Source organism: Taeniopygia guttata, chromosome 2 (assembly GCF_048771995.1).
Source record: "Taeniopygia guttata chromosome 2, bTaeGut7.mat, whole genome shotgun sequence".
Classification (NCBI taxonomy): domain Eukaryota; kingdom Metazoa; phylum Chordata; class Aves; order Passeriformes; family Estrildidae; genus Taeniopygia; species Taeniopygia guttata.
The window spans coordinates 130,741,279-130,766,593 of record NC_133026.1 but is presented as its reverse complement, the minus strand read 5'-3'; the positions used below and the strand labels follow the sequence as shown (position 1 = coordinate 130,766,593).

Below are 25,315 nucleotides of genomic sequence, written 5' to 3'. Positions count from 1 at the left end.
TGGTCATGGCAGAAATGAGTGCGAGAAGCACGTGTGTCTTACTGTGACCAGTTCACAAGGTGTGCTAATGAGCCAGGACTAGCTGTAGGTAAGGCAGACAGGAACCTGCAGGTTTTCCAGTCTCTGTTGAATTTGACACAAATTAGGAGTTGGTACCATGAACATCACAGAGTCACTAGATGGGCCATTTCTTGCTCTTATATTTTTTTTCCTATGATTACTTTGGACTTTTGAATCTTCTAATTACACTGTGCTTGCAAGAGCTTAGAAAAAGCAGCAGCTCTGGGTGATTTTCTGAGGGCACTCTGAATGCAAGTGGCATCTCCAAAAGGTCAGAGCATGATTTTGTTCAAAATAATAAATGATAGTGTGGCAGAATGAATGATCTCTTTCTCTCCAGTCTGAGTGATTGTATGTCTCTTACAGTGAGCTGACTTAAGATAATCTTCCTGAAGTTTCAGAAAGTATGTTCACATGCTCTTCACCTAACATCCTCTGTAGTTCTGTACAATGTTCTTGTAGCATATTTCCACCTGTTAAAAATGCATTTTCTAAGCTGTAGTGGTTATTAAGGTATGCTGAAAATTCTTGAAAAATATTCAGAAATTTTTGCAACTTGCCATTTTACATATTGAGATTGACAAGGAAGAATACTCCTGTACACCCTTGACTGTTTCTGACCAGTCAATGAGAACACATTAAGAAAACACAAAGGTGGAAAAAGAATCCACTTTCCTTGTTTTTCTGTAATGTCTTTTACAAAAGTAGAACAAACTCACCAACAACTTTATTAAAACTAGCTAAACCAAATTTCTCTTTGAAGAGATCATCAAGATTGCCACCTACTCTCACAGGGAGTCAGATTCTCCAAAGGGATGATACTTCTGGTACTAGAATGTGGTAAGTACTAAAGTCCCTTGTTTATCTTTCTGCGCAGCAATATACCTCAAATATTTGTGAAAGTATTTGAGATTCTACTGTTTTCATTAATACTTTTCTATAATACCATTATCTGCTTAGTGAAGTACAGTTATGGCACAGATTGTTTGCATGGAGAATTCCTCCCTGGCTGATCAGTTTCTCGCTTGTTTAAGCCACAATACAAAAAAGTTTATTTCCCCAAATACAAGTGTTTTCTCTTATATAATAGTCGATATTCTACACATTCATATTCTTTTAACTGGTCTCAAAGGCTAACCCTCAGAATCGTACTGTGGCAGTGATTTCCACAGGGCAATATGAAAAAGGTATTCTACATTTTTTTCATTAAAATTTAAACTCTATGTACTTTTTCCTCTACTATTCACTATATCATTACACCAGTTTTTTTCCCTTCTTATTTATTTATTCTATAAGCGGCCCTAGGTTTTTCTTAAATATTTATTGAAATTTTTTTTTGTTTGTGATCCAGGCCAATGTCAGTGAGCACACACATGATTCATAGCTTAGCTCTGGATGGGACCAAAGATTCAGAATACCAGGGTCGTAGAAAGTACACCTATGCTGAGCTTCTCCACGTGAGTATGGCTTGAAAATATTAGTTGTCTTGAATCATGGGTTACACTTTATTCTGCAGTATGAAGTAGTCAATAATGGGGAGAACTGGGTTTAATTTTATGAATGTCAATGCTTTATGCAGAGGTATTATTAGAATGTCAGCATTTTCTCTGTTGTATCTGTCACCTATTGGATAGGAAATCACGGCAAACACAGAGGTTTATTTTCACTAGAAAGTGTTGATCTTCTCCGTAGCAACCATGTGTTCAGTAGGCTTTGATGGAAAACTTTCTGGATAAATGCTTCAGCGGAATCATTGCCTAGGAAAGTATATCAGACTTTCAGTGAAAACTGAATCTGCCTTAGAAAGTCATTAAAATTATAACATTCATAGAGGGAAATTGTTTGTTTGTACACTCCCTCTTTATTGCTTGTGTATTTCATTCTTTTCTTTGTTGAATTATTGCCTGCTAAGCAGGTCTTCAGTCAAGCAAACCTCAGGAGGGACAGGCTGCACAGATTAGCCTTTTCTCAATAACTGTTAAAATGCTAACAAATCAAACATATGAGATGTCAACATCTGGCAATCTGAAATATATCCAAAACCTTTCTTGTTTGTGGAATGGTCTCAAAACAGCCTGCTCTTTCATGGAGGTATTGATACCCATAGCCTTATAACTGAAGGGGAAAAAGTTAAGAAATCTGGGCCCACTCACATGTGCATGGGGTTTGCTGAGCACTTGAGCACATTCTTGTTTGATTTTGCACTTCAAAATCACACTTTATTTATTACTTCACTGCAATCATTTTACTTGGTTGTTTTTGACAGTAAAAAAAAGGTTAGTCTTTGCAATTACAGGATATTTGCATTAGGAATGTATATTCAGCAAAAGTTCACACCATGAACTATTATTTTTTACATCATATGCAATTTTCCTCTTACTGACCGAAGAAAATATCATATATTTACAGTGGTTAGGCTGGAACCTACAGTCAAGACCTCACAATTTGCCATCACAAATACAATGCGAAGGGGAATGCAGGATTCATAGTTTAACTTCATACTGGGGAGGGAGATCTTCCTACTCTGCTTCAAAAGCTAGTTTCCTCCTGCCCTTCTCCATCCTTGTTACTATTGGGAGAGAAGCTGATTGCCAGCCACCACACTCATCTGCTTCCACTTCTGCTATCAGAGTCAGCAAATCAGCCATAATTTCTCTCTTGTGATCATCAGAAGCTAATTTACTTACAGAAACCTCTTATGGCTTCTCTGTGAGCATTGAAAAAATGGATGTATTCTTCCTCAAATGCTCTAGGAGCTAGCTGTGGTAAAGAGCATGGATTTCTAGCTCGCTCAATTGCTCATGATTTTGTTGCTCATGTCAGTAGTGCAACCCCAGAAGATGTATCTTTTGTTCCATAACAGTTAAATGTTTTGAATCTTGACCAAATAACCACCTCCTAACTTCTCTTAATTCAAAACACAGTAGCCTGAGCTGAAACAACCCTTGACAGCTAACTGACGTCGTTGAGTATCACTGGAATTCCCCAGAGCTAAACATGTAATGACAGAATTAAGGCCAGGGTTGTTTTTCTGTTTTAAGTATTGAGGAACCACCTAAGGGATGCTACGATCACTTAGCTTCTCTGCATGTCTTCAGTCATCAGATTTATTCCATTGGATGTGAATATTTAGTGGGAAAATGGTGAGGAGGGCCATGATCAATTGCATATGTAGTAGAAAATGGAGTCTATTTCCTTGGGATGAAGATACTAATTGAACACACTTCTTGGCCCTCCATTGCAATGTAGTGACATTTGAAAATAATGAAAGCCTGTTATTCCTTGCTGTATAACTTTGTTTTATTTGTCCAGGGAAAAAGTGTTGCTGGTAGTGTTGTCTTCAGGGGATCAGGAATTGAAAGCATGGTACAGTCTCTTTATTTGGAGAACAGAGCAGGCTACTACTTCACACAATTCTGTGAGAAGTCAGGGAATAAGGTATGAATATTTTCCTACTCTGTGATAATTTAGTCCACATTGACTGAATGCCAAGTTATAGAGGGCAGCCAGACTTAAAAAAAAAAAAAAAAAAAAAAGAAATGAAGAAAGAAAGATTGATGACTGGATGAATTATTACTTGTGAGACTTCAATCCCTCAACAACAATAAACTGTTCATGTATATATGCAAACTAATGACAGGTCTTAACCAAGCTGTCAGATTCTTACTGTCTCAAACCTATTGGAATTCTTATTGTACCATTAGGGATTAAAAAAAAAAGGCTAATAATTTTTAAAAGTTAACCTTTAACTTGGCAAAAAAGAATAAGATCTTAACTCACAAAATACATTTTTAAAAAGATGGGAAATCTGCTGTGCTATTACTCCTGACAATCTGATTTCTTATTACTTTTTGGATGTCTAAAATCACTAATATTTTTAAATTGCTCTTATGCTTCCATGAATCTCCTTGTATTTCTGAGACATAACAGTATTTCTTCTATGTAGTCAGCAGATCTATCATTCATTGCTTGGTGTAAATTGAGGATTGAATTGGAACAATTTATGAATATTGAGTTAGTGTTTATTGGCTTTGCAGAAAAATTGAATCTTTAGGGGAGGTTTGAATGCAATCAAGATGGACATCTGTCTCACCACTAGCCCAAGCCAGAATCCAGCAGCAGTAGCTAGAAATGCCTCTGGCTTCAAGAAGGCAAGATCCAATGTTTCCAAAGCTAAATACCTTCAGCTAAAAATATTAAATGTGTATAGAAAGAAATCTAAATGAAAGAAACTTATTTTTCCTTGGGAGATAGGCAACCACCCATGTGTCTCTAGCCTTTCCAGTTGCCAGGCTGCTTTCAAAATTATTTGCTCAAAGTTTTCTCTTCAGCTGTGAAGCCTATTTCACTCATGTTCTAGGTCTGGAAGGCTATAGTTTGTGGAAGAAAGTTCCCTACCCCTACCTTTTTGGAATGCATACTTTATTGGTTATTCATGGGGGGTTCAGGGTATTTTTAAGGTCTAAACCCTGTAAACACATGATTAAAACAAACGGAGGACTTGGGGAAAGATCTAGACTCCTTCTGAAAGATCTTTTGGTCTTTAGTTGAATTTATGAAATGAGGCCAAGACTCTGGGTGCCAGAAATGCATGTAATAAAAATGTAATGATAATCCCAGTACAATATGTCAAGTACACGGTATTTCAGTATTTAATTATTTTGGTTTTTTGTTGCAAAATGCTATTTTGCCATAGCACAAACTCTGCATGTCCATTAGCAGCATCTCTTCTTTAGTACTGGCTTTATGCCACTGAAATGTGGTTGCTCTTCAAATCTTAACTATAATGTTAACAATTTTAATTGCCAATTATGCATAAAGGATACAGAAGAAGATAGAATATCACTGTGATGATGCTATAAAATATGTTGTTCTTCTGCCAGTATGCAACAGAAGATTAAATCCATGTTAAATTGAGCTTGATTTATGGTGACCCCAAGAAGCTAAATAATTACTTGCATTGGAAAGTCATTTTTTTATAAAACTGTGATATTTGGGTAGCAATAACCTACAATATTTTTAATCTCTAGTTGTGGAAGAACTGTGTGTACTTTTGGTTCGACCTACAGGCTTATCATCAGCTTTTTTACCAAGAAACCCTTCAGCCTTTTCAAATATGCCAGCAAGCTCAAGTAAGTTGTAAAATATGTGGTTTTCTTTCAAAAATACATTTATTCCTTCCCTTCACAAATGCATTTGTTCAGTATAAAGACTGAAAAGAAGATAGAAAATAGAAAAGTTTCCAGAACTTGACAACCCACACCAAAGTAAATCTGTGTTGTGGGCAGTAAAAGAAGCTCTTTGGATTGTTTCCATGGAATTTCTTGATTCAAACATTAAACATGCATAGTTTGATTTCCAGGCTCTGCAGCCTGTTCCCAGTTTTATCTATTATACTCAGTTTACCTAAACTCCCCTTTGCTACACTGAGTCATATTTGGAAACTGCCTGCTTAGTGTTAAGATCAGACATAGTATTTTTTCTAAACCAACTAATTGTGCTGTACCTTTCCTTCCATCTGCTGTGTGGGTTAGAATTGCATATCTCATAGTGCATGCTTGCCACAGTGCAGACCTCAGATAATGACCTCAATAATGAAAATTGATCTTTGTTAGCCCTGATGATTGTCAGGACATCATTATTATTTTTACTATGGTTATCATCCCCCTGAATAGATCTTTAGACCCTCATTTAATGTTAAGTGGAACTGATATTTCCTATAAGAGAGTATTTTAATTGAGCATGCACTTAGCCTACAGTGGTGCTTCAGCACAGTGGCACTGAAGGCAGAGTAGATTCCCTCGGAAAGAAATTGCAATAGTGTGATATAATTAGAAGAACTATGAGAAACTTTTAAAATCACTTTGTCAAACTGTGGTCTGATTTTCCTCTCTAAACCTTTTGTAGGAGTATATCCTATCCACATATTTCAATATATACTGTAATAGAGCAAAACTACTTCACATATCATTGGAACAAATATCTGTAGAGGGCAGGTGAGAGTAATCTCTTTATATGACATGTTCCTGAGCATCTGGACATCCTTGAGTTTGTCTTCTTTTTCTTCTTGGAGGTTTTACTGAGAAAATAATAGATGTTTGTATATTTGTCCAGAATTCTTATCTAAATCAGTCTTATTTGTACAGAAACTCCAAGCAGAGGCCAAGGCATGGATTCCTCCCTCTCTTGTCTCGTACTGGGTAAATGGAACCGCTACCCTAATTAGTTCTTTTCCCCTCCAGCTCTTTTTATGGACTGAGGCTGTGGGCAACTAAATGTCCTCTTAAGTCTGACTGTCTTCTGCATCTCTCCATGCCTGTGTGTGGCTGGGGACCTCCTCACAGCAGATGCACAAGCTGACCATATCTATTCTGTGTCACCATTTTCCTATATGTTTTATTACAGGCCAAAGCTTACCTTATAGACTCTGATCGCTTTCATTTTGGTTTCGTTTCACACCAGTTTACATTCTTTTTGTAGTGGTTGCATAGCTAAAAATTTAAGGCCCAGGTCTTTTTTACTAATCTTATTTCCAGTGGTGGCCTGGTGGTGACAGCAGAACATCGTACAATCAGTGTGACCAGGCAATTGCAGACAGTACATACACTTAGCCATGAAAGTAAATACATCAAAACTAAATATGTGAAACTGTTCCATTAGCATAACTAACAGCTGAAATGTAACATAACAAATCAACACATGTGCTGTAACATTTGGTATCATTCTCAAGCTTGCCTTTTAAGGCTGCAGAAAAATTATACTTGTTTTCATTGGAACACTGTAAAGAGTCAAGCTGCAACCAATCTACAGAGTCTGCTTACGGAAGGGATGCCTTCCCAAATTCTGCACTCACCTTTGGCACAAGAAGACAGTCACTCCAAGGACTCCTAAGAGAATGTGAATCAGATTCACAGGACATATTGTCATATATATTTTACTATTTATTACAGAAAGAGACATGTAGAGACAGAGTGTTCCATATGTGTGCTGCCTCCTTCCTGTTAGAAACAAGAACAAACCTTGATTGCTGTATATCTGCTACTCATTGTTTCATTTGTTAGGCATTGCTATCTCAGCTTTATGATAGAGTAATAAAATGCTTTCCAAGGTATGTATGCATTCACCTGTGAAAAGAAACTACAGTGAGAATGAAATCTGATGGATAAGAATAATGACAAGTATTGGTAATCACAGAGGAACATACACAGTTATTAACTGTATTCATTGTAAATATATGCACACTAGTGTTAAAAAAATTTGAAAATAAAACTGATTAACAAACATAAAATGTTGGGGTTTAATTTTTAAAAAAGTTATTTAGAATTATAAGATTTAATACAATTGTGGGAAATACAATGCTTTAATGCTAAAATCAATTTAGATAAAGGGAGTCTTCCTTACTGTGGACTTTTAGGGTAAGATACGAGATTTATGTTAGTGGGAAGTGATGATGGAGGTTAAGGCAGTTTAGCCTCCCTGTTTAACACCAGCCAGTGCATTGCATGCTTCCACCCTATGATGCTGCCAAGCAGCTGCACAAGGCCCTTGTTTAGATCAGAGCAATATCCATTCCTTTGGGCAGCAGTACAAAGAACTTGGACTTAAATCTTTCTCACATTTCTTGCTTCACTCCAGTCATTCTGAAATTGCTTATCAAAGCCTTCTCATCTGGGGATGAATTCACACCAGAACCCAAGGCCTGTGCAATCCCTGATTTGGAAAGTCATAAAATGAGGCCAAAGTCTTAATCTGAATTTTCTAAGCATTTTGTATAATCAGGTTTGTGCAATTGTAATTCCAATATGCCAACTGACCAAATTTCCAGATAAGGTTTTGGGTTCCATCCATCACATACTTACATTTATAGATGCATTTATAGCTGGCATGTAGAAAATATCTTGTGTTTTTCAGTAGGAACAAAAACTGAATCAACAAAGTTTGATATGCACTTAATGTCATATGCTTCAGATTTTTGTATGAGTTTGTTAACCTGGAAGTTCATTTAATGTAATTTTTCCTGTTCATCCCTTAGGAGATTGATCAATATAACGGTTTCAATATTCCCCTGAGAATGAGAAAACCTCAGGAATTCCATGACATGGGACTAAAAAGAGGCTATGATTATTACTTTTTATAAAATGTGTCTTTCAAACTGCATTGTCCAGTAAAGGTTGTGAACAGACACTTTTCTTCTTTTTTGTCATGTCTAGAACTCTTCTCAGTTGTTTTTCCTGAGTCTGTGCAGATCTACAAATGCACTTCAACTCTGATGCAAGGGACAGAGGGATGAAAGCTACTACTCATTTCTCTGCCAGCTGCAAGTGCATGTATTCACTTACTTGGTCAAATACCATTGCAATGGATTCTTATGAGAATTTAAGTAAAAAGATGCTAAATCCTCCGACACTGTAAATGTGCATCCTTCAAATTAAGAGGCCATAATGATTACACCACTGAGAATCCGGTTCTTTGAGTTTGGAAAAGTGCATTCCTCTAGCTAGCTTAACCACCTCTAAATTTTTGCTTCATGTGTATTGCCAGCCCTAACTATTGGGTCTGGAGACAAAGATCTGTCCTTATTATGTTCTGGTTTTGTATGTGAAATTATAAAGTACTGGGAGCAGCTCTGCAGGTAGAGCAGCCTACAGAGACAGTCCCTAATGTGGCAATATATTAGAACAGTGCTTGTGTGAGCAGATTGTCCGTAGCTTTTGGTCAACACTTCTTAGTCTGGACAATTTGTGACTTGGTAGGCTGATATTTTTTGCCATCTCCAAAGAACAGTATCAAATATACTCAATTTAAAAAATCGTAAGGGAAGGGAATTCCAGCCAAGAAACTAGTGGTGTGTTTGTTTTTATTTTATTCTTAAAACAATGCTCAAATGATCACTTACTTAAAGAACCAGGTTGATTTGTGCTGAAATATTGAGGACATCTTTTTGAAGCTTTTTACTAATTTACAGATCCCTTGTATAGTAAGTTGTAACAGGTAGAGCAATGTAGTCCTAATGACAACTGAAATGGTTAACCCCTATTTAAAAAGGCTGTTTTTAAAGATACCACATCTTGATATCATTGACCTTCTAATTTGGCTAATTTTATACATTAAATGTTTTGGATCAGACTTAACATGATTTAACTGAAACTTTCCTAGTGTTAGAGCTCTTCAAAGTAACTTCCAACTTTTGAAATCACTGTGAATCCAATTAAAGCTGTTAAATTTAAATGTACATAGGGATTTACTGAGAGGGGTTTAATTTTGGATAAATGTGGTCTAGCTTTTGGGTAAGGCTTTTCCTATGGATGTTCTATTTCTCTTACACCTTGCACCTGCATATTGTTTCTGCACTGATAAAAATAGGCACAGTAAGCACAAACCATTTTTGTTTGCATATATCCTGCATACACAATAGATCCTGCATACACAATAAATGCAGTAATCATAACAAGAGCTAGCTGGGGGATGGATGTCAGCCACTGTAGCCCTGTATTCCTCTGTGACCTAACACCAGGAGAATCTAAAGGGTTTGTTTCAAATTGTAAGGATCCAGAATAATGGGGATATACTCTATTACTGTTGCTGTTTGACAGAGAGGGTATAATAAATCAACATTTAATTTAAAACAAACAGAAACATAGTTATTTAATGTACTCAAACATTCTCCCCTTGTGCTTGAAATCTAAGCACACCAGTGTTTTATTACTGCATGAACACAGAGTAAACATATTATTTTCTTCTCTTCTATTGCTTTGTACATCTGCTAGTTACAGCTGGATTTTAGCAAAACAGGGAAAATGAGAATTATAAGAATTCTAAATTCTTCATTGTCAAACCTATGTGATAATAAATAGTGAAAATGGACTTGTCAATGCTATCCTAGAGAAAAAATCTGATTTTTTGCTGCTAATCTGGTCCCTGACTGTATCTTTGAAATATAGTTAGACTTGCACAATATGAAGATGAGAAAATATTTATAATGATATGAAATATATTTTGGCAGCATCTTTTTTTACTTGAGTTTCTAGCTGAAGTCAGAATCATGAAGTTTTAGAAAGCTATTATGGAATATCCTCTTCCAAGAGATATACCTGGGAAAAAAAGTGTTTTACTCTGAGTTTTCTATGGTCATTTTCATAGCATTATTAATAAAAAAATTAGAAAACAAGAGTTTTATGTAGGGGACTGTATTAAAAAAAAATTACTCTGTGCTTCAAGGATGAGCTGTTAGGGAGAAGGAAATATCCTCCAGGTTCAGTTTTCTGCTCCTTGTACATGTTGAATGGCAAACTCGGTGCTTCAGGAAAGAGGCATGTTGTGATTCTTGTTTTGGTAAGGGCTTAGACCTTAGCTGTGCAGTGGTATCTCCTGTATGGATCCTGTACAGCAATAAGAGTTTCACCATTGTCAAAAAAGTAACAAAGAGAACTTCCACACAGAATGAAATAGTATCATTTTTCGCTAATTTTAACCTCAAATTTACAAATTACATCTCTTAGAAGAAGATACTTTCATTAATTGGCCCAGCACATATTCTGCAAAACAACAGTGTGACTTCATGAGAAGTTCAGTTGGTGTAATAATTGGTTATCTGAATCTACATATCAGCCAAATAGATCCAAGTGAAAATTGGATTAACCATTTTAATGAGTAAAAATGGCAGGGGGATTCATTACATCAGTAACTGAATTTTGGACTAATACTAGTTCCAAACATACAGCAGGGCAGTGGGGGACAAATATGCATTAATTCTCTCCTTCAGGGGTCTGTGACCATTGAAATATATGATGGCTAAGATACAGTTTTCTTCTGTTTTATTGTAGTTCCTTTATGCAACTTACATTGCTCCATCTGCCAGTATGGACACTGGACTTCATCAGAATAAGAAAAATAGGATTTATCAGAAAATTGACCCAGCTTTTGAGGACCTTTTTGACCCAGCAGAAGAACATATTCTCACTGTCCTGCTGGAACCATGGATGAAGATGGTGGAAAAAGACAAATACACTTACAGAAAGGTAGCATCTGGATGACATAATGAAAAAATCTTAGGGAAGAAAATCTCAAGATCATTCATATGCAACCCTGTTGTGTTTATACTCCAGAAGAGAGAAGTATTACAAGATGTTTTACTTACTCCTTTCTATCCTGATATGTAGAAATAGGCTGAGCTTCTTGTGGAGAGCAGACTTCTCATCTGAAAGGAAGGTGTGGGCATCATAGACTCCTTGGCCTGTGAACTGGGGAGAAACACATCTTGCTATGGTAAAATTTATCTTTGCACTCAGGAATTTTCATGTTTCTGCAATCATACCTTTGATCAGAGATATTTTTTTATGTTGGATTGCCCACAAACACTCTGTTTTTAGTGATAAGCACATAGGTGTATTTTTAGTGTCAGTGCAATGACAGTAGGTATTTCTGGTGCTTAGAATTTAAGTGCAGCTACTGCTTAGCATAGAGGAAATGTGATACGGTGATTTAGCTGTTTTTGCCCTAAACACATTTTGGATTGCTGCTCTAAAAAAGTCGCTCAGAGGTGTATTGAGTTCTAATCCCAAAATGTTCTGAAAGCTTGAATTGAGCATGCTCATGGAGGTCAGAGGAGACGGCTGCAATCCTGCCTGTGCCTCTGACAAATAACAAGAAATGGTGATGACAGTGGTGGATACTGTGGCTCTCTGTTCTTTGTAAACTTGCCTACAAGTTGCTAGGTGAAGGTCCAACTCCTTCTTGGTGCCACAATATGAGAAAGATACAAAGCTATTGGAAAGTGTCCAGAGGAGGGCTATGAAGGTGGTGAAGGGCCTTGGGGGGGAGCCTATGAGGCCTGAGGCCGCTTGTTCAGCCTGGAGAGGAAGAGACTGAGGTGGTCTACAGGCACCAGTCTCTTCTCTGTGGTGCCCACAGGACCCGAGGGAATGGCCCGAAGTTGTGTCAGGGGAGGTTTAGGTTGGATATTAGGAAAAGTTCTTTCACCCACAGGGTGTCTGGGCACTGGAGCAGGCTCCCCAGGCCAAGCACCAAGCCTGACAGAATACAAGAAGTGCTTGGACAATGCTCTCAGGCACATGGTGTAACTCTTGGGGATGGTGCTGTGCAGGATCAGGAGTTGGCTTAGTGATTATTGAAGGTCCCTTTAACTCAGGATACTCTATGATTCTAATTTCAAGTCTTTAGCATCTCTCTCTTGGCTATAGAAGGAGAAACTTACAGTGGAAAATCAGGAGACGGAGGGCAGGAAGTTAGTTCTTGTTCCTGTTTTTCTTCACTATGACCTTAGATGAAGCATCTCCAATTTATATGAAATATCGTCACTTACTGCTGATACTTCTGTTGGCTTGTAATAACTCCACGTTACCCCCTGCAAAATATTTTGAAATCTGCTTTTGCAGAAGTTTTGTAGTACAGTCTATTTTTGGTTCTATATCGTGCATGAATGTAAGAACAACTAGATGAATTGATACTTAAAAGCAAAGTTGAGAATGGTCTTCTAGCCAGTATTAAATGTTTAATAACAGAGTATAAGAACAGAAAAGAGATATACAACCATCTTCAGCACTTTGCAGACAAGAAAGTTCATGGAACAGAGATCTTATCCGTATTCTTGATTTTCATAGTCTTTGATGAGATTTTTTTCCCCCATGGGTTTCTGTAAAATCTATCTCGAGTGATGTATCTTCAGCATCACTGTAGAAGTGGGTTTCATGGTTTAGTCATGCAATAGGAGAAAAAAAATGCATATCTTGATTTGTTTGCAAACACCTCCCTAATAATTTCACCTTCTGCCCTAGTCTTGTGTATCACAACAAACAAGTAAACAATTATTATCTTGTCCTATTCTCAATGTTGCTATGCTTTTACAAGTTTCTGTTATATCCCACTTCAATTAGATCATCTTGAAACTCAAGAGTTCTAGACACTTTGGCCTCTCCTCCTACAAAAGGTGTTCCATACCTTTGTTGCACTTATTGCCCCATCTGTGTGTGTTATTTGATAGTCTTTTGATGAGATGCAAGCAATACTCAAAGTCTGGATGCACTAAGGATTATCCAGTGGCAGAACCATGTTTTCTGTTATGCTCTTTGTCCATTCCTAATTGTCCCTATCATTCTAATTGTCTTTTGACTCCTGGTGAACTTTGAGTGGATGTGCAAAACGTAAGCTAATAGCCATCTGCAATGATTCCAAGATTTCCTTCCCAAGTAATAACTTCTAATGGAAAGCCCTATTTTGGAGCTCACTGGAATGACTTAATGTTTATTATAGTTGAATTCAGCTGGTCTTTTATCACGCAGATGCTAAAGTGTCCTGCTATCCTGCAGCTTTTCACAGTCAATTTAATTTTTTGCTTCATGGAATCATTTTTCAAACTTTGTTGTCTCCTCACTCACCTTCTTTTCCAGATAGTTTCTGAATGTTTAAAAAACAACCTCAGTGCAGGTCCCTGTGAGACTCCAATAGGAGCCCCACCCCATAATGAAAGTTATTTATTTCTTTGGTTTTGATTTTCTACCTTCTAGTTAATTCGCAAGGGGACTTTCCCTCTCATCCTGTGATAACATAATATCCTTTAGAAGTTTTGAAACTTTGAGAAACTTAGTGAAATGAAATATAGTAATCCAAACACATCTGTAAAATATTTTCTTTGCTTTTCAACATCTTTTCTAACCCTTCAGATAAATTATTTTTTCTAAACTATTTCAGCTATAATTCATTATGTCCTGTAGTGCACCTTGGAATTGATTGATACTTTTAATGAATCTGAGATTTTATGTAATTTCTATCAGACTAATTTTAGTCTTTTGTAATTGTGTATTTTCTGTGTGTACTATCTGTAAGAGTAGTCTAGTGTCTACTGCCGGTCCTCCCTGAGTCAAATCATCAGTACAGCCAAGAGTTCTCATACATTCATTGTTTTTACATAAAAAGGAGTCTGATTTAGAGCTCTCTGTTTTCACTGCTTCTAGTGCAAAGTAAGAATTGAAGAGATATGCTTTTCCTTGCAGTTAATATGTGTGTCAGTTTATATCTCCTTGAGTTAAACACAGGATAATCTATTGTCCTTTCAGTTTGGAGGATGCGTTACTTTGCAAGTGAGGTTACGTGCAGACTTTTCAGTGCTCTAATAACACAAAGATCTTAATCCGGGCACGAAAAAACAATGAAATCCTTTTGACTGCACAATACAAGTGTTTGTGAAGAGTTATAATACACAGACATAGAACAACCTGTTCTAGGAGGCACTAGAGTCTCTTTGTACTAGGTGCAGGCTGATAGTTAGGCACACTCTTTCCCAAGCACAAAGACAACGTCTGCTTTGTATTTTGTTCAGTCCCTGGCTCTACTCTTCCCCTTTGTTCTACTCTATATCAGGACGTATTTGGCCCATTATGAAACAAGATATTATATCAAGAATTAGGTGAGTCCAAAATTGTTTATTTGGGACATGTTCAATATATATCGTTTTTTCTTTAAATGAAACATGAAATCAAGAGAGTTTCTTTTTGCTGTTGACTCTCATTCAGCCTCTATCTGCTTTCTCTTTAAACTTTATGAAAAATGTTCTGAATTATTATTTTACTATTTAATTTTAAACTATATTTTCTTTTAAGGGAAAGAATAGCCCAAAGCACTTTATAACAATGGAATAAAGTTACATTGAGCTTGAAGACATTCAGATAACACAGTGATTAGTGTGGTATTCACATTTAGATGAAAGTATCATGAATATTAATCTAAACATTCTCATCTCTCTCTGGCACATAAACACTTGTATAAGATAATCACAGCTCTCTAATCTTTGTAAAGGGTATGCAGATCAGTGTAAGGCATTGGCTCGATTTTCCTAAATATCCTAAAATCTGCACTGAAATCGTTTAGTCAGCCAGGAGGGTCACCAGATATCTCTTTTACAGTTACTGATTGTTTGTACATAACATGAAGAACTGCACTAGCTACATACGGCTTCTAATTAAGTTAAAAAATGCCAACTTCGTGAATTCAAATCACACACAGTTAATAATTTAGGAAAGGGGACAAGACTGAAAGTCAAAAAGCTTTCATCTTTATTGTTTAGATATTTTAACATCTTTCTCATCTTAAATTTCTGTTTCTCCAAATCTGTGGCACTCTGTCTTCTTGACATTTCCCACTGAGAGTCCCAGTTTCAAGAAATGATTTTCTGCTTCTCAGTGGCAGTTTGACATACAATTTGCTGGTACAGGCAATCAGGTATGTCTGACCCAATATACACCATATAATATATGCACAATATACACGATATATTATGTACACATTAAAATTTAGCAATTTTAAAAATAAAAGTTATTTGCCTAAAGTTATAGTTAGGTTATTTAGTAGTATTCCGTAGAAATCTGCATGTGATCCTACACAGATGCGAAAAGTTTTTTCTACCAGAGCTATTGATAGAATTTTTTGTCATAAGAATGTGACTTCTTGTGTCTTTTAAACATCAGTCTCATTACTGGCAAATATATGCTTTTCTATCCACTGTCACTGGCAAAGTGCCCATGTAGTTCTCCGTCTTTCTATAATGTGTACTGTAGGGTTGATACAAGATATTATTTTTATTAGGTGGAGTTGGTGGAAGAAACTCAACAGCTGGACTACGTGTACTTTAGAGAGCTCCAGGCTTTGAATCAAGTGAGCAGTTCCAAGAAGGATGAGGTAAGATAAGTACCTATTAACAAAAACAAACCCTTTCTCTGTCATGGGGGGAATCACACTTTGAGTATTAGTAATGAAAAGCTGACCAGATGCTAGTTTGGAGAAGCAAATGGTCTAATTTCTACCATTCATTTTGGGAACTGATTGACAGCCATTGTGTTGATTAGATACACAGGTCTTCTGTCAGTTCCATCAACATCAGACCTAAGGTCTTTGGGCCCCAACTCTTGAGTAAATGTCTCCATTTCAAGTGAATTACAGGTATACCTTGGATTATTTGATTATGAAACCTGCAGACACTGATATGTTTAAGCAAACATAAAAGTAAAACTTACTAAGAGCTGGAGCCTTAACTCAATTTATTTTCATAGTGATTATAAAGCTATTTTAAAAAGATAGGTTATCTATTGCAAGGATTATTAGACTGAGCAAAATACAGAGGTGAAAAAAACGGTTATGCAAGCAAAATAATTTCTCCCCTCAGAGTATTGTTGCTGACATGGGGGCTCTCAAAGAAGATCACCGCTTGCATCAAGCTTCCAAAGAATTGGCAGGTCCTAATCTGTCTGACCTGATCCATGACAAAGAGAAGTTAAAACAGTTCCAGACTTTTCTTAATAAGCATTCTGCTAGGTACGTTTCTTCATTAATATTATTTTACTTGTTTCTAAGTTCAGAAGAAATATTTGCTAATGATCTTGGCTATCTAAATGTTGACAGATTTTAGTATTTTAAAAAATGTTTTTGCATATTTATGAAACACACAGACACATTTTTCAGACAACTGAATTGTCTTAACATGTTTGGGGTAAAAATTCTCCTGTCAAAACATTTTTGTATTACAGTTCTGCTTTTAGTTTCTGCTATGATTAGTGGCAAACTCCTGACTAGAACAACTAGCCTATAATGAGTAAAATTTTCTCTTTTTTAGTACAGATTCAATTTAGTACATTTTAAAAATTAAAGCTGGTTATTATAAAAATATACAAATAGAAAACAGGCATGTTATTCTCACAGTGTGACAGCAACCACAGTTTTGTGTTTGCTGAACAGATTTAAGTACTGGCTTTTAGAAGATACAGTGTTAGGCAGAGCCTTTGAAAACGTGAGCCTTGTTTGTTTGAAAAGTAAGATCTGAACAGAAACTGACACTTTTTCTTTTGTCTTTAAATTGTCACTTTCTTCCTTTAATCTGGCTTCCCATGAGTTTATGCTTGGTATATTGGCTGTTGCTTCTAGTCAAGCACTGCTATAGCTTTATTGGTCATCTTTTTCAAAACTGCCCAGAAAGGGACATTTGGCACAAAACTCCTCTGGCCAAGACTCAATGTCATCACTCCTGCTTATCATCACATAGGTTCTCTTTGCAGTGAGAGAGAAATACGCACTTCTGGACACAATATTCCGAAGGTAAAATCTAAAACAAATTTGGATGGATCATTCCTAAGATTACTGACTACAAAAGGACTGCAGATAATGAGTTCAGATGGAAATTCTTATGGTGTAGCTGCCTATAGTCTAGTGACTTCTGAGTTAATTGTCTAGAGCAGTGGTCTCCGAACTTCTTGCTCATGCATCTCATTAGTAAAAACTTTTTGAGCATGGAACCCTAGTGTGTGTATATATATACATTTTTTTATACGTTATATACATGTGCTAATGAAGTGTTAATATTTTCTTCCTGCACACATATTTTCTTCTTGCGCACCCCCTTCACACATTGCAGTTCAGAGACCACTAGTCTTGAGTTTTTCTCTAAGTGGGAAAATGGTAGGAATCAGCAGATAGCAGGTCATGAACAGGTACGCTGAATTACCTCTGGTATTTCCTGCTTTGTTAATCACAGACAAGTCCCATCTTAAGTGGTAGAGCCAGGCAGAGAAATGTTTAATTTATGAAGCTTTTCTTTTTTTTAATAAACCTTCATAATGAAGAAAAACATTTGAAAAAGTCTCACAAAAGTGTTTTAGGGCTGAGTCCAGACTAGTTACTCTGGAGTCCAGTTGGCATGCTACAGTAAAAGTGCTTAATGGTACTATAAGCTGAAGGGATCCTGGAACTAATGCAGTCTGGAAAATTTCAGAAAAAATCAATGAACACGTCATTTGCCTTTTCATCAAAACTTATGGTTCTGATAATGTCCAATTGTAAATGATCCAAGTTTCAGGAAGCACAGGCTGCTGAATACCTGTGCACAAATTCTGTTAAGAAACTAAACAAAGCTCCATTAATTAATAATTTGTTAAATATATAGGATATATTCACAAAATTGTAGGACAATTTGTGTTACTTCAGGTTAGTGAATTACCGCTTGTTAGTCTCGCCAGGCTAATGGACTATGGATGTGCTTCTAATCCAGTATGCCAGGATAAGATACCACTAAATGGTTTATCTAACACACTTGAAGATTATATATTTTACTTTTTAAAAGGTGCACATATTTGGTCAGTTGTCATAGGTAGATGCCAAGGAGTTATACCACAAACCACAGTAATTTGGATCACTTGCATTTGGGTGAACTTAGTCATGTTGTGATGAACTAGCAAATGAAAGAATTTCAGTCTCAATAGAACTTAGGGTTCTGTAAGGATCTCAAAAGACTTTTGAAAGGAGAACATCTGTTCTTAAATCAGTCAGATGCTTTTGAACATTCTACTCATAGATTAATGTTTTGAAAAAGCCAGTTATTAACCAAATGGAAAACTGAAACAGATTTGTCTGAATTCAATGTTTCATATTTCCTGCTGCAGATACAGTGAATGTACTTACTAAAATGTCCATATAATTTCAGCTAATAAGATACTGTCAGAAAACAGTCAAATAAATTAAACTGAAATTGCAGATATGTCATTTACTCTGTTGTCTGGTTTAGAGAACAAAACCATTCTATGATTCAATGAAAACAAACTTAAATTTATATTGTACACTCAAATATTATGAACAATACATAGATTGAGAATTGCATAATTGAAATGATTTGTCACTGACTGTGACTAATGAAATAAATAGTAGAATTGGAAAATTATGAGAAAGCAGACCACAAAAAGCCCTAGAAACAAATTTTGCCATTAATTGTTTTTATCTGCTCAGCTGCAGACTGACTTAAATTCTAGCACTTCACACAGGCAGGAAGGGGTGATTTCTTGGGCTGATGTTCCCAGCTGTCATCCCTGCTCCTTTCTCAGGCAATATAACAAGGAGGCAGAGAAGGAGGCATCAACTCGTCTCTCAGGGGCTCACAGCCTCAGTACTGATTCAAATTCTGTTTCACCCTTCATTCTCTTTGTGAGCTCCGCACAATGGTTCTTATCCACAGTCCCTGCTGGATTTAGCAGTGGCATATTGAGGAGGTTACTCCTTTCAGGGTACCCCCAGATGACACCCTAAGTGAGATGTCTAAGATGAAAGTTTGCTCTGCCTGTCCAGCAAGTACCATGGTCTCAGCAGATGGTACTAGCAGAGAAAAAAATGACAAAAAATTTCAGCCCAATCTGACATGGTATTTCGGTGTTGAATACTTTGGTATGTTATGGTTGTGGTTAAACTAGTAACTCCTTAGAATGTTGATGAGATTAACTCAATATTGAAATAACATTCTGTTTAAATTTGTTTGTAGCATGGATCTCATGTGCTGGCTAGATATTGAAGAGTTCAGAAAGATGCTCCAAAAGGATAAAGAAAAAAGTCATGAAAAATCTAAAGACATTAAAACCAAATACTTAAACAACAAGTACTTCTTTGGACCAAACAGCCCAGCTACCAGAGAGCAACAAGAAAAGGTAGCAGTTGCAGAGCCATTCATAAAGAACAATCACCGTGACTGTGATAAAAATCCACAAGTGGGTCTGCTCCATCTTTTCCTCAAACTATTTCCTCAAATATTACCTATGTTTTTGGCCAGAAATATGGTTCTATTCTGGTTGTATAAGTCCCTTCCTTCCTGTTCAGGCTTTTCCTCTCTATCTCTTACAGAATATCTCTCCTGAACTGTGATCTGAGGCCACAGCCGGAGTATGCACAAGATAGCTCAGAAAAAGTGTAAAAAATGACTTTCAGGCACAGTGACTTGTTCCAGCTTTCTATTTTAGTATGTCAGTAAAGCCACAGACAGCAAGTCTGAGCTGTGGTGCTCTGATACATCTTGATACTTAGGCAATTTACTTGGTCAAGCTGGGGTATTATTCACCAGAGTCTGTATCCTATTATAGGTAGGGATAAATGTAATCTGTTCCCTTTTATGAAAAGTACATGTGAGCCTTGGGTAAGCATGAATTAAGGGCTTTGCTTACAGTTAAGCTCATGCTTTGCTAAATCAAGGATGTAGAGAGATAAAGGACTTTTGATATACACAAACGTTTATGTCATGTGTTATTGTATTTGGATTGCTTAGCTAATGCATTCAGGTGGAGGAAGGAGACAAAGCCTTCATGATCAATTTTCGGCAGCAGTTCTGCTAGAGGTTCAGCAATTCGTCCAGAAGAGATTAGAAAAACAATGGCTGCCATTGTTCCTGGCAGATAAACACCATGGGGCAGAGGAGCAAGCAAAGGTAATTTTTTAACAACAGTAACACATACAGGCATTGTTTTTTGTTTGGCTCATAATTTACCATTGGAATAGAAAGATTCAGAGGAAAAGCAGCCTATAATTTACTTTCAGTTACATTGAAAAAGATGCTGTAGCATGTACAGGTTGAAACATTTATCTTGGTAAGTGTGAAGGCAGTTCATCTGAAGGCTTAGTTTAGCTGACAGTATTACTGTTAGATACCAAATCTGAAGCAGCTGGTGTTAGCTCTGCTGCCATCCAGGCTGCCAGGAGAGTGACCTAATTTTTGCTGTACTGCTACACTCTCCCTATGCCATTTTGCCTTAGCCTTACAGTTGCACACTGAAGAAACACTGCTTTGTGTAATGGATTTTTCAAGGGGACCAGAACAAAGCAAATGAGTGAGCTTCCCATGCCATAATTCTTTCTCTTATGCTGTCTACATTCTCCCATCTGGAGCTGCAGTGCCTGTAGAATCAACTTCAGGACTTGTGAAATTCTTCTGAGTAGGGAGGTTAACTGCTACAAGCCTTGCTCAAATTGGTTACTTCAGAAAGTTGCCAAAAAGCTGGGAGTGAGGAGCCTTTCACTCCTGCTGGTTCATTAGAAAGACTGAGGAATGGGCAGAGCTAACATCTGCCTTTTATGAGTGCCTCTGTGGCTGTGATCCATGTAAGGGGATCATCCTGCTGGTGACAGAGGCAAAGACTTCCCTTCCACAACAGCTCTGACATGTGAATGTCATAGCAGAAGGAAACTTCAAAATTCAACAAAGCAGCCACATGCAACTGCATTGATTCATGAAACTTGTTTTCTATCATCTTTGTAACATCATGAAGCTAGTCAGAAGTGTTAGAAGTGCATGTAAACTGAATCTTTTCCATTGATTCAGAGCATTAATCAATCTGAAAAGTATAGGTTTTAATAAGAAAAACTGTAATTTTAACAATTATTATGTTAATTAAATTTTAAAAAATCCTAACCCTCTGCCTTTTTTAAGCTGAACTCTGCCTTCTTTACAAGTCCTGGCAGAAGACCAATAAGGTTAAGCTGCTTCCAGGTCTGGAAGCTAACTCATGCCTCTTTTTGCACCTTCTGCGCTGTGTTAGCAGGGAGATTAGCCCAAGTAGTTTAGAAAATACTGTATTCAACTCAAAAAAAACAGTTTACAGGAAAGACATACTTCTAATGAGCTTTTAGTCATTCCCTAACTCCATTTATGTCCAATTGCTCTTTTCTCTTTCTTATTGAAAATTCAGAGGATGAAAGGATTCTTTGAAGAAAGTATTTTAGAAGAAGTGAAACCAGATGACATTCTCCACTGGCTTTATATTTCACAGTGACAAAACAGTGTGGGCATGCTATGTAGTCCTTATTCAGGGAACCTACCCTTTGTTTGAGGTGTAATTTAGCTACAAAGAAGTTGCAGGATCAAGTCTGTATTTCTGATACAGCTGTACAAAGGAACTAAAATGATTTAATATTTTAAAAAAATCAAACCCAAAATTTATTTATCACATAAGTGGTCCCTCAGAACATTATGGGTACAGTAAACTCCACCACCAGTGGAATGCATAGTTTGACTGTTATTGCCTCTTGTCTTCTGTGATTCCCCAGTCTTAATGAGCAGGTGCTCATTTATAGCTGAAGAAGGGACGTCATTCTGTGCGAGTCCACAACTAGTTTCAGACATAAAATCCATAAGAAGACATATAAGCTATTCTGCCACTGGGTTCTTAATCATTAAAAGGCTAATAAAAAAATATTCAAAAAATAGAATAATAATATTTTGTTCAACTATAGATAAAGGACATAACTGAACATCTTTCACACAAAGACCAGCAAAAGACAACCAGGATGTGGAAGGCAAGTGAAATTTACTGTGTCTCTTGTGCCTGCAGATTCACAGTCTTTTTCCTCTGGACCTTGCACACTCTTCACAATTTCCCTGTTGACAGTGTGTGACCCAAATGTAATGCTGTTAAAAGCAATCATGACTGTACTGGTTACAGTGGACTGATTACTCACATTACTCCTGAATTTAGCTCTCTGCTAGATGTTCATGGTAAATTTCTCTCCCTTTCTGTCTGGTTGAGGTCATACTTGAAAATAAAGGTCTCTTGTCCTGGGCTTTGGAGCACTATTAACACTCCTTAAACTAATACTGGACATTTAATTCAAATTTATCTGTATTTTGCATGCGGTGGACTTATTTGGACAAGCTGTTCATTCCAGCATCTGGTAGTTTATTTATTGTTGCAAGTGGATTACGTGCAGACACAAAAGGGAATGTGAAGTATGCAGCAGAGTGGGCAGGTTTAATCATATCTCACAGTATCTGTTTAATTTAGAATTGTATTTTAATCTCACAGCACTGAGATAATATCAAATTTAAACTTTTTAAACCTTTGTAATAATAGATTTCATCAGATGTTTGCCAGTTTTTTTTCCTCTTGAAGAGCAGTGAACTTTTTGTGATTGCCAACATACAAGTTGTGTACATATGTTCAGTTGAACTTTTATTGTCTGTTGAAATCAAACTAGAGACCAGGTCACCAATTATCCATGCAAACCATCAGCACAAAAGGGATCCAAAGTGCATGTGGGTTCTGTTAACTGAGTTTTCCCTTTGTCTGTCAGGAAGATGGTTATTCTCCATGTTCTGCTTCAAGGTTGTTGACCCATAAAATAAGCAGTGTTTATCTATTGGTATAGGGATGGAAGCAATGCTTTGTTCTTCCTTTCATGAAGATGCCCTAGAAATAATTTTTCTCAAAAGTCCCCTAAATTTTAGTCACAGGGAATAGAACATGTTTGGAGAATTGGAGAAGGGCTGAGAAGATCCAACCCTACTGCCTAAACTGAGCTACCTTTATTTTCACCCAAGGACCCTCTGGACAGCCACCACCCTCCTTGCCAGGGTAGGCTGTCACCCCTAGCAGGCTCTGTGACAGGACACTGAGCATAACCCCTATTTTTAAGATAAGTTGCAGAAACCCTTTCAGCTTAGGATCAGGTTAGATTTCCAGGACTTTTGGCAACAACTAAAAATGTTTCTGACTGATGCTCACCATTGAACAGCACTCCACCCCTCTAGGACTTGAAGAGTTTTAAACCACTTTTAGATGGTTTCCATTCATCCATCTGATAACAGAAAGGGGTTGTTTGGCTTGCTGTTCAGCAACAGCACAAGAACTGTTTGTTCAGGAAGGCAGGCCAGCATGAACTTCAGTTCAAACAAACTGTCCCGGCATAAGCCATCTTTCTTTCCCCACCCTTTCCTGGCTGCCTACTGTTCTGTGCTTGGCAGCGTGAGGATTTCCTAAATGTCTCAATGACTTTATTTTACTATTGGTAGCTTTATTTCACGGAGAGCAAACTCTCTGGCTTCTGTGGGTGATCATAGCAACACATTTCAGACCTCATTTTGTTGGTGAGATCCCTGTCAGAAGCATTTTACAACTTTAAGCTATGTGGTTTGTGTTTTCCTTTTCCTTTGTTGTTTGTTTGCATAAAACTCAAACTGTTCTCTAGAAAAGTAGCCCATTACCATAATCAATAACAAGAGCTGTTTCTATACTTCGTAGTATGCAGTCATATGGTCTAAATCATTGTCAGTCATTTCCTCTCCATCACATCTTCCAAAAAATGTTCCCCAAACCAAACTGGGAAAAAAAAAAAAAAGGAAAAAAAAAAAAAAAGAAGGGAAGAAATGAGACCTTGCCACATTTTATTGTATCCATGTCATGAACTCATAAACTACTGAAAGTTAGGGTCAGTGCAAAGATAAGAATCAGACAGTTTACACTAACTAATGCCTTTGTTATTGCTTTTTGAAACAAAGTTTATTTGGTGCATCTATTTCTTCTTTTGACAGCATGTGGACAATAAGAGTATTTCTTCATCTAGTGAAATTATTGCTTTCCGCAAGGCGCTGTTGGATCCAGTGACAGCAAATCTGTTTCAACACTTTGTGGCACTGAAGGGAGACCTCCTGGGGAACGGAGTGCTCTTTTGGCAAGAGGTGCAAAAGTATAAGGTATGGTGGTAAAACAGAGCAAATGGAATAGCATTCAATTTGTAAGCAAATGCATCCATTCTTGCATATTAGGAGAATTTTAACAAAAATATCTATGGGCATTCTGTTGTTCATAGTAAAGCTCTTTTGCTGTTTAAACTGTTTGTTTTTTTTTTTTGTCAGTGAAAATCCTCACTTCTGAAGAGTAGCTATTCTTGACTCAAATTCATTATCCCTGTATTTCTTTATGCTTCTTCAAACTGTAGCATTCTGAGTCTCTAAAGGAGCACTGCTATCTTGCTAAGGCCCAGAGTTTGGTGTACATCTGTTGAGCAACAGAAATATGCAAGCATTAAAATGTTCATTCTGTCTTTAAAGCTGCTATCTGAATTTGGTAATTTCTCAAAAAGGAGGTAACTTTAAAATTCAGTCAAATCTACAGATGTAAAGATGGTATCTATCAAAAAAACCCTATATGTACAATGCAGACCACAGCTTCCTAGTATTTTGTATAATCAAATTTGACTTGAGCTGAGCTTGGGACCAAAGTAAAATGTGATGGGTAAAGTCACTAGGGATTATGTCTCTCTCTCTATATGTAGTTTTGTGAAATTGCTTGTGTGGGTTGAAACACAATGGAAAACCTCTGGAGTTAAACTTTAAATCACACTGCAGCCTCCTAGAAATATCCTGGACAGCACAGATCTTTCATGTATTCCTCATTCCTTTTGCCTCTGGGATATTCCTAATGCAAAAGTGCTACCGGAGTGCAGAACCTCTCCTTGGCTCCTGAGCATAGCCTGTGTGGATGTGGCAGGCAGGGAGCATGAGATTAGCCAATGTGCTCAGAAATTGGGCTGTAAACACCGTTGCTGTTGCAGTAGCACTTGGAGATCCATTGCAGGCATGTGGGTGTACTTTCACTATTTAATTTTATGAATTTGATTTTGGTGTCTGCTTTAGAAGCTGAAGCTCCTGTTTCCAGGGGACAAGCTCTCT

General features: G+C 37.0%; 1 protein-coding gene across 9 annotated transcripts in view; it reads left to right on the top strand.

Annotated features, from left to right (window-relative positions):
* The window catches only part of RGS22 (regulator of G protein signaling 22), a 63,391-nt gene that overhangs the window by 23,567 nt on the left and 14,509 nt on the right, over window positions 1-25,315 (top strand). For 6 of the 9 annotated variants that reach the window (XM_030266485.4, XM_030266482.4, XM_072924854.1 and 3 more), the window contains 11 exons: window positions 824-900; window positions 1,412-1,517; window positions 3,373-3,498; window positions 5,091-5,192; window positions 10,884-11,078; window positions 15,658-15,750; window positions 16,235-16,383; window positions 19,367-19,529; window positions 20,141-20,299; window positions 22,102-22,164; window positions 24,176-24,337. In XM_030266485.4, coding sequence (XP_030122345.4) covers window positions 824-900; window positions 1,412-1,517; window positions 3,373-3,498; window positions 5,091-5,192; window positions 10,884-11,078; window positions 15,658-15,750; window positions 16,235-16,383; window positions 19,367-19,529; window positions 20,141-20,299; window positions 22,102-22,164; window positions 24,176-24,337 — 1,395 coding nt within the window. The remainder of the gene's footprint in view (window positions 1-823; window positions 901-1,411; window positions 1,518-3,372; window positions 3,499-5,090; window positions 5,193-10,883; window positions 11,079-15,657; window positions 15,751-16,234; window positions 16,384-19,366; window positions 19,530-20,140; window positions 20,300-22,101; window positions 22,165-24,175; window positions 24,338-25,315) is intronic. The other 3 variants (XM_030266484.4, XM_072924853.1, XM_030266487.4) reach the window with 3 other exon arrangements.